This window comes from Balaenoptera physalus (assembly GCF_965194825.1).
Source record: "Balaenoptera physalus genome assembly, chromosome: 8".
Classification (NCBI taxonomy): Eukaryota; Metazoa; Chordata; class Mammalia; order Artiodactyla; family Balaenopteridae; genus Balaenoptera; species Balaenoptera physalus.
In genome coordinates this window covers 54050467-54060405 of record NC_138887.1, presented here as the reverse complement: position 1 = coordinate 54060405, position 9939 = coordinate 54050467, and the positions used below count along the sequence as shown (strand labels likewise).

The 9939-nt window shown below is 42.0% G+C and overlaps 1 protein-coding gene across 1 annotated transcript in view; it reads left to right on the top strand.

The window, feature by feature from the left end:
- Nucleotides 1-276: 276 nt before the first annotated feature.
- The window catches only part of TSPAN13 (tetraspanin 13), a 31021-nt gene continuing 21358 nt past the window's right edge, over nucleotides 277-9939 (top strand). The window contains exon 1 of the mRNA XM_082472778.1: nucleotides 277-571. Coding sequence (XP_082328904.1) covers nucleotides 509-571 — 63 coding nt within the window. The 5' untranslated portion in view covers nucleotides 277-508. The remainder of the gene's footprint in view (nucleotides 572-9939) is intronic.

Genomic DNA, 9939 nt, shown 5'->3' with positions numbered 1-9939 from the left:
CTCCGTGGAGTCCCGCCCTCTTCTCCTCACCTGCTCCCCAGGAACCCGCGGCGAGGTCGCTGCCACACACTCTGGCCTCAGGCACTCTCCCTCAAGGCCTCCGCCCCTTCCTCCTCTCCCAGGGGCCGCCCCGCCCCTCCCCTCCCCTCCCTCCCCTCCCCTCCCTCCCCTCCCTGATCCCAGCTAGCTGAGCGCATTTATTTGCATATTTCTACCTTTGTTCCCCGCCGGCGGCCAATCAGCGCGCGGGGCGAGGCGGGGGTGCTGGGCGGGGCTCGGGCTCGTGCTTCAGCAGCTGCGGCCGCAGGTTCCAGAGCGGGTAGGAGCCACCGCGGGCGTGCCGCGCACTGCAGCCCCTGCCCAAGCCCCGGGCTCCCCACCGCGTCCCCGCTGCTGCGCCGCGCTGCGCCGCCTCGGCCAGGCCCCGAAGGCAAGGACAAAGAGGCTGCCTGGAGGCTCCGCCGGAGCCAGACTTTACCTGCAGTTGCCGGAAACCGCAGGCTCCAAGATGGTTTGCGGGGGCTTCGCGTGTTCCAAGAACTGCCTGTGCGCGCTCAACCTACTCTACACCGTGAGTATCCCGAGCCCGTTCCTCCCCGCCTGGGGGCTTTGCACCTGCTCGGGTGCTCGGTGACTTCCCTGTCTGGCCAGTGACTCGCTCACTTCATCCCGCACCCCCTTTCTGTCTTCCCACGCTCTGGCCTCCCCCGCCCGGCCTCGCCATCCGTCCCCGCCGGGGACCAGGAGCCGGCGACTGTCGCAGTCTCTTCCTTTCATTGTGAAGCCGCCGTCTTTCTGGCTCACTGGCCGCGTCTCTTCCCCATTGCTCTACCCCGCCCCCTCACCCACCGCCTTGTTTTTCAGTTATTTGACCAGACATCTCCACTTTCCCATCCTTATCCCTTCTGCAACTCGCTCTTGGCTCCCAAACCCATCTGTGGCGGATTTGGAGGCGGGAGCCGCCTCGGGTTTGAGGACAGTTTTGCAAAAATAGCGTGATCTGAAACTGACAAGGCGGCATATGGATGGTGTGCGTCGTGTTTAGCTCTACGTGCGCCTGTGATTTTAATTGAGGCCGCCGAGTAGGTTCACAGGATATCCGCAGCTTCCGAAGTTTGTTTCGTGCTTACATAAAGGAATGTCTTTTTGCGGGGAGCAGGAGTTGGGGGAGGGGGAGTTTTGCTTATACCTGATGCTTTTTCCATGTACCTCCCCTCTTATCAATATCCTAAATCCATTTTAAGCTAAATTCTCCAGTAAATAAGCGAGCCTCCACCCAGGTTGTTTCTTTCCCTGCCAACCAGCTCGGGCTTTTTAGTTTTAACCCTGCAGTGTATGTTTATAATTTTTGAGGGGCAATTCGGGGTGAACCGGAGGATGGGAGAGTAGATTGCCATTTACCGATTGCCTACCGCGTCCCAGATTTTACGTACACTTTCCTTTTTCTGACAATCATCCGAGGCAAGGGGCATTGTCTAAATTTTATACGTAAGATAATAGACCGAAAAGGGCTTTAATAACTTTACATAGTTGATAGTTGGCGAGTCAAGAAGTGGAACCCAGGCTGTGGGATCCAGATCTTTCCACAGGCTTCTTTACCATGCGGAAGAAACTTCATCTTCTGTCATCATCCCTCCATCATAGTCTTGCTCCCTTCTATAAATACACCTGGGTTTGTTTTGCAGCACCCACCCTGAAAACGAACCTAGCTCCTGTGCATTAGCAGAGAGCTAGGCCATCTGTGCAAGCTTAGGTTACGTCCTTGGAGTGGGGAGTCTGCCTGTGGTCCCCAGCAGGAGGGAGAGGCTGGGTCCTTTTAGCATTACTGTTCCATTGTATGTGAACATGGTTGCAAAGCTTTGAAAGCAAGACATAAACCTGTAAAAAGTATGTCTTTCTGACTAGTTAGTAGGAATCTAATCAACATGTCACTAATCCTAGATTTGGGAAAAATTCTAGACCACCTGGTGATTCAGGTCCTTGTAATCGGAGATCCATGTCAAGTTTCAGATCAGAATTCACCTTTGTCTCACCTGAACATGCCTATCACATTGATTATTTATTAAGTAAAAGCTGACCAATTCTGCAGGTATTTTCTTTTATTAGCATGAATGGCCTGTTTAGAACTTCACATTCCCCATTTTATGCTCTGACTTCTGCCCCTCCCCCTCATGATTTAGTTACCTGTTTGCCAGACGTTTAACCTTATAGTATCTGCTTACACACAGTAGAATGTCTGCGTTGCATACTTACGTCACTGAGGAGGTCTATATAGATTAATATGCCGTATATATTCTTTTTTTCTAAAGGCAAGTTATTTTAAAATCTGGTTCTGTTGCTTTTGAGATATGTCATTTCTACTTGTATCTCTTGTGTATCCGGAAAGCAAAGAGAAAGGTAATTCTGAAGGAGCATATTATATAAGACTTTTATATCTGTTCTAAATTATTGACCTTCAGAGTGTATTCTATTGATTTTAATAGCTCTGTAGTAAAAATTAATTGGAAATTCACAGGACCATAAAGATGGTTGGCCCTTTTAAATCTAAACCTTTTTATTTATTTTTAAAAATTTATTTATTTATTTATTTTTGGCTGCGTTTGGTCTTCGTTGCTGCGCGTGGGCTTTCTCTAGTTGCGGCGAGCGGGGGCTACTCTTTGCGCGGTGCGCGGGCTTCTCATTGCGGTGGCTTCTCTTGTTGCGGAGCACGGGCTCTAGGCGTGTGGGATTCAGTAGTTGTGGCTCGCGGGCTCCAGAGTGCAGGCTCAGTAGTTGTGGCACACGGGCTTAGTTGCTCGGGACCAGGGCTCGAACACGTGTCCCCTGCATTGGCAGGCGGATTCTTAACCACTGCACCACCAGGGAAGCCCTAAGGCTTTTTAGAAAAAGGATATTTCTTAAAATGAATTAGTGTCTACTGCTTATACATTGTGAACAAGTTTAGATGAGTTCAGCAGTTTAAACTGGAAATGAATGAAAGGTAAACGTTGAACCAGGTCTTAAATAGATGCTGAAAATGTGCCATTGCTATTATTTAGATTCTGTATCTTCCCTGGTTTCACCTCAACATTTTAAGATGGGAAATGTGAAGTGGTTGGGGGCAGGGTTAAGGCTGAAGACTTGGGAGACATTTCTTTTTAAGGCATGAATAGGAGGACCCTTTATAGGTTCCAGTCCCACCTGGGTCACTGCCTCTGAAATAAGCTCAAAGTTGTGGGATTGAATCTGAGATTATTTCTAAAAGTGTTAGTAAAGCCAGGATTGCATACGGGTGTGGCAGGTGTAAAGGCCATGGTCTGCTCTGAGTCATCACTCTTGCCTTGAAGCATTTTCTTGAGGAACTTAGGGCAGCCTAATTGTCCACATGCTCAGGTGGCCTGCTTATGACCTTGAGATTAGGGCAGAATTCGTGACCAGTCCAGAAAGCATGTCATTAAAATAGATTGGATGGAACATCGCCCAAACTTGTAATGGATTTTTGATCACTAGCCAAAGGCGTGGCTGATTTTTGTTGTTGTTTATGGTTTGGTTGTTTTAATTAATAGACTCCCTAGTGTAGTGAATATCAACAGTTTATAGATACGGGAGGAAAGGGAGAAGCTACGGTTTCTTCATGCACTTTCATGATGTTATACAAAAGAGAGTGACTTGCTCTAGAACTTCCTACATTTATAGAAACTGAATGTTTCTTCACTCAACAAATATTTATTGAGTATCTACTGTGTGCAAGGCACTGTTCTCAGTCTGGGAATACAGCAGTGAACCAAACTGGGCTTTGAAATCAACATGCCTTACGAAGCCTCTTTTTCATTCACTATCTTCTCTACGTATGATCTCAAGAGCTTTCTTCAGTCAATAAACGTTTGCTTACTGTGTGCATTCTGCTGAGAACTGTGGGAAATAATAAACACATACAAAGGCAAATACCTCCTCTGTGAAGACAGGATCTAGTTGGGATTTATGGAGTGGAAAAATTAATGCTATATAAAGGAAGGACTGACTTTAGGTGCCACAAAATTTAGGACTAGGGTAGGTCTTTGTGGGTTGGAGAAGAAGGTATGATTGAATTGGGGAAGTGTGGAAATAGCTTGGTCTTTTTGATACTGTTCAGGATATAAACACAAGTGAAAACTGCTTTGGGAAAACGGTCTATTTTATTTTTAATCGTTGATTTTAAAATAATTTTGATTGAAAGTATTTTGACAAAAAGTGAAAAATAACTTTAAATAATTATTCCTAGTGATTTGTGGGGAATTTTAGGAGGTATGAAATAAGTGTTATATTAAAATATGTAACATTTTGCGGGGGCTTCCCTGGTGGCGCTGTGGTTGAGAGTCTGCCTGCCAATGCAGCGGACACGGGTTCGAGCCCTGGTCTGGGAGGATCCCACATGCCGCGGAGCAACTGGGCCCGTGAGCCACAACTACTGAGCCTGCGCGTCTGCAGCCTGTGCTCCGCAACAAGAGAGGCGGCGATAGTGAGAGGCCTGCGCACCGCGATGAAGAGTGGCCCCCACTTGCCTCAACTAGAGAAAGCCCTCGCACAGAAACGAAGACCCAACACAGCCATAAATGAATAAATACATAATTTAAAATATGTAACATTTTGAATATGTCTCCTCGTGCTTCTTAAGCAGAGAAGAAAAGACTTCTAGGAATCGACTGCTGTTTATATGTATGTATGTGTGTGTGTGTGTGTATGAATAGTTTTAATTAAGAACGTTAAGGAACAGAAAATAAGTCGTGGTCTTTAAATAAGGGTCATTTCAGAAGTTTCAGTTTTGTTTCTTAGTCTATATTTATTCTTCTAAAATCTAAGTTTGTTTCTGTTGACTTTTTGCAATATTTTTTCTATATCTTGGGTTGCTTTGGGGAAAAAATCTCCATGCAGTCAAAAATTACACCAATTTACATTCATTCTAAGGCATATGTTTATTTGTGTTTTAGGTATCTCTGAAATTGAGGTTGTCGTAAAATAGGTAACACATAGCAGATTAAAAAAAAAAAAAAAAATATATATATATATATCTGTACAGTCTATGGAGAGAAAAACAGCTGGGTTTCAGAAGAAAACCTAAATTTGAATACCAACTTTACAACTTGCTTGGAATTTAACCTTGGGCAAACGTCGCTATCTGAGTTTCAGTTTTTTCATTTATAAACTGGTGATGATATTTTTCATTCTTCCCTTGTGGAGTTGTTAGGATAAAAGGAGAGAATGTGGATAAATGCTTTGGATGTGCTATAGAAAAAAGAGCAAGTTGTTACAGCTTCGTGGAAAAAGTTGAATTATTTTAAATTTCTGAATTTACAAACCTGTATGTTACAGTGGAAAGGTTTTCAAGCTACTGGGATTTCTAACACTTACAGGCTGGTGTTAACTCAAGCAGGCCCTACGGGGTCAAGAGTTCATACCCTCAAAACAGTAATATTAATCTTTCAGTTGTAAGAAAAAAATGACTGAGGTATGGTGACTATAAGTTTGGAACGATTTTCCTGTACATTTTTAAAAGTCCTATTCTGGTCATTAGAGGGCTGGAAAAGTATAATTTTGTTCAGTTTCTACTCCAAAATAAATGAAAAACACTAATACTTCAGCCAAAGAAAAAAATCTGCTTATTGTAATTGCCTTTAAATTATTGTATTTGACATTTTTCAAAATTCTGATCATTATTTTTCAAATTATTCTTATTTAATATTTTAATGTGTGGTTAAGCTTATGTTATTTCTCGGCCCTTGTTCAAACTACTGAGTGAATTTAAAATATTTAAGTGGTTGCTGAATATTTACTTGGATTTTGAATTTAAAAATGATTCACTGTTTACAGAACCTGGAATTTCCACACGATGCTGTTGAGCTGGTGTTTATAGTCAGCCTTTGTGCTAAATAAGTTTGTGAAATTTCCCAACTTTTGATTTTAAAACAGTTACCGAAATGTGCTATTTATGCCATTTCTTACTTGAAATGAGGTTATTTTCTTTCACAAAGTTTAACAACATAATTAAGAGGCTTTTACAAAGAAAGAAAATTTATTAGGGGAATAATTGTATTTCAGCCTACATTTGAAAAGTGAGATTTGAACATCTCAGTGGTTTAATTTGCATACAGTTTTAGGTAGGTTAAAAGTGGGCCATCATCACCTCAAACACGTATGAATTACTGGTGAAGACAGGCTAGGTTTAGTTCGTCTTCCTTCTTATCACATTTCACCTGAATTGTTCCTCCATATTATCTTATCACTGTAAAATGAATAATGCACTTGTAATAGTGGATGAAAACTCAGAGAATAAACCCAAATTCCTTAGCATGCCATTCAAGATCTTTCACCATCCTCTCTTCCCGTGTGCATCTCTTCGTATGTTTCAGACACAGAGGGTTCCCCAGACATTTTGCCCTTTGTTGCCTGTCTTTGCTGATCCTCTGCTCTTGACCTCTAATACCTTGCTCTGTCTTTGTAAAACTACTCAAATAAAGCCTCCCGTTTCTTAAGTCAGAAAGAATTGTTTCCTTAAATTTTCACTTGGGAATCAATCTTACTACTTGAGTGCCACCCCAGACTAATTCAATCAGGATTCAGCGAGAGGGAGGAGACATGTGACTTTTTGGTTAAAAAAACCCTTTTTAAAATCTTCCTAGCTAATTCTAAATTACGGTGAGGGCTGAGAGTCAGTGTTGTAAGATTTTATTTTACTCTGTCTTTGCCATTAACCATACCAATGCTCCATACTATAGATTGCTTTGTGTTTGCTTTTTCCCCAGCTAGACTATCCACCTTTTATTGGCGGAGATCATAGCTTTCTCTTTGTTGCATCCTTTGGTTTGTAGCATTTTTTTTTTTTTTTTTTTTTTTAGCACAGAGCTTATACTCTCTAAATACTTCTTGAATGGAATTTGCAGAATTGGCTGCTCCCTTTTCACCAGAGGTAAAACATACCTAATGAAAGCTTGCATAAACAGGATAATTTGATCAAAATTAAATCTAGAAGACAGCCAAATATTTTAAGACATGAAAATTAGCATTGGGTTAAAAATAATAAATAGGAATTGCTTTTATCTGTCTACTGTAGAATCTAATATGTTTCTCGAAATACTCTTTTCTCTTTTCTCTCCCATTGTTGGCCAAGCTCTCCTATGCATCTGAGGTTTTCCTGTAACCTTTCCCGTGAACAAATCAGCTTTCCGTAAAATTGTACTAGAATCATAGTTGGCTAGGGTTCTTTATATTATTAGTCTAATTTATTATTATTAGTCTAATATAAATATATTGTTAAGATGAACCAAATAAATTTTCTTTTATTCATTCCAATAATATTAATTAAGCAACAGCAGCAGTGAACAAAAGAAACCAAAAGTTCCTGCCTTCATGGATCTTACGTTTGGGGGGGAAGGTAGATGATAAGCAAATAAGCAAATAAGTTATACATCATGTTAGAAGGTAAAATGCTATGGCGAAAAATGGAGTAAGAAGGCTGAAGCACAGTGGGGCATTGCGGGGTGTAAGGGAGGATAAGGGCATATTTTTATATGTGGTGGTCGGGATTAGCCTTCTCGGTAAGACAACAGTGGAACAAAAACTTGAAGGAGATGAAGGACAGACATCTGGAAAACGTCAGTGGAGGGAATGGCGTTTGAGAAGATCCTGAAGGAATATTTCTGATTTATGCAAGGGACAGAGAGGACCCCTGTGGCTGGGACAGAGTGAGCAAGGGGTGGGTGGAGTGGTTGGAAATGAGTCAGAGAGTTTCTGGGACCCAGATTGAAGGAGTTGAACTTTTACACCAAGGGAAATGGGGAGCCATTGGTGGCTTTGGGACTGATTTTCATTTAAAAGTTTGTCTGGCTCCTGAATTGAGAATAGATTATAGATGGCAAAAGTAGAAACAGTGAGATCACCTGTAAGGCTACTGCAGTAATTGAAGCAAAGGTGATGGAGGTTTGGACCAATATTATAGCAATGGAAGTAAGAGAAATAGTCAGATTTTGGGTGTATTTTGAAGGTGGTGCCAACATAATTTCCTGATGGATGAGAATGGGATGTGAGAGAGACCAGTCACAGATTACTTGTGATTTATGGCCTAAACAACTGGCTTGCTGAATCTGCTATTAACAGGAATGGGGAGACTGTGGGTGGACCAGGCTTTGGAAGGAAAATAAGAGGTTCAGTATTAGATGTGATGCCAATCAGATACCCAAGTGGAGATGTCAGATGGCAGGTAGTCTAATAACAGTGGAGTTCAGGGGAGAGGAATAGCTGGAGGTTGAAATTCAGGGAGCCATCAATGTAGAGAGTGGTATTTAGAATTGCTACTAGATGAAATCAACCAGTTGGTGAGGATAGGTAGAGAAGGGCAGTGATCTGTGAACTGAACCAAGGACACTCTTGTAATAGCAGTTTTCGGAGGCAAGGAGGGGCCAGCCAAGGAGCCTGAGAAGGAATGGCCGGTCAGATAGGAGGACAACCTGGTAGAGGCGGGTGTCTTAGAAGCCAAATGCACATCATTTTAAGGAGGCAGAGTTGAACATCTGTGTCAAATGCTGCTAAGTAAGATGAGGACTAAGACATGATTCTTAGGTTGATCAATGAAGAAGTCACTGAAAACAGCAATTACCCTTTTATTTTGTCTTATGATAGACTATATGTCCCTCAACAGTAAGGACCGTGTCCCAATCACTCCGGCTTTCCTGAATGCCCAGCACAACCTTGCCATATGGTTGGCATTTAGTTGATTGAATGAAGGCGGCAGTGCAGGGCTGTTTCGCCCATAATTCCACTTACTGTCTCCCAAAACTGCTCCGAAGAAGGAAGATGTAGGGTGGGGTTGAAACTTTGTTGGCAGCTGTGAGTGCTACCTCAAACTAGTTATCCTTGGAAAATGGGAAGTCAGGATGCCTTACTTTTTTTTTTTTTTTTAGGTTTTTTTTTTTGTTTGTTTTTTAAATTAATTAATTAATTGATTAATTTATGGCTGTGTTGGGTCTTCGTTTCTGTGCGAGGGCTTTCTCTAGTTGCGGCAAGTGGGGGCCACTCTTCATCGCGGTGCGCGGGCCTCTCACTATCACGGCCTCTGTTGTTGCGGAGCACAGGCTCCAGACGTGCAGGCTCAGTAATTAGGATGCCGTACTTTTGATTCTCTTTATATAATTTCTTCCCAGCAGATATTATATATGATGTATTCTGTGCCTTGTAAGTATAAAGCAATCTGCTTGGCACCAAGGAGAACATAGAGAAGAAAACTATGTGACAACAGCACATCAGCCTTCCTGGTATCATTTGAGGAATGAAAATGAGACGAAGAACTGCAGTCTTGGCTTCAACACTAAATGTCTGGATATTTAGCAATATCCAGATTATTTACAGAATTTTCAAATTTCCATCCAGATATTTGGTATCAGAGAAACACATGCTTGATAATCACTGAATTGTTCTTCAATTTTTCACATTAGGCAGAAGTTCAGAGGGAGACTTCAGTGTCAAGTGTAATTACTCTTATGACATGGAGAGGTCTGGGGCCTTAGTTTTTAAAGTATCGGTGGATGCTGTATTACATTTTCGTGGTATAGTCCTTTTAAATCTTATTACTGTTTTAAGATTCTTACCCTCCACTATCATCACGTCTTCTCTTTTGCTTTAGTGCTGACAAAACATTTTTGAATGAGTTAACTGCAGAATCGCATCCAGTTTTTTCAAAGGTTCTACGTTCCTCTTTCGTCCTCAAAGCAATTCACTTACCCTGGTAGAATTTGGATGCTCAAAAAATGTAGCTGCTCTAGAAATGATTCAGGTCTCTCTTTGCATGTTGTTTCTGCAATGTGGTGGATATTTGGTGAAAGAATGAAACTCTCTTTTATAGGTTATATAGAGAAAGAATAATCTGGGACACCATTAGGCTGGATTTCTTCACCCCAAATATTGATTAGGTTAGGGAATAAGCATTTGCCT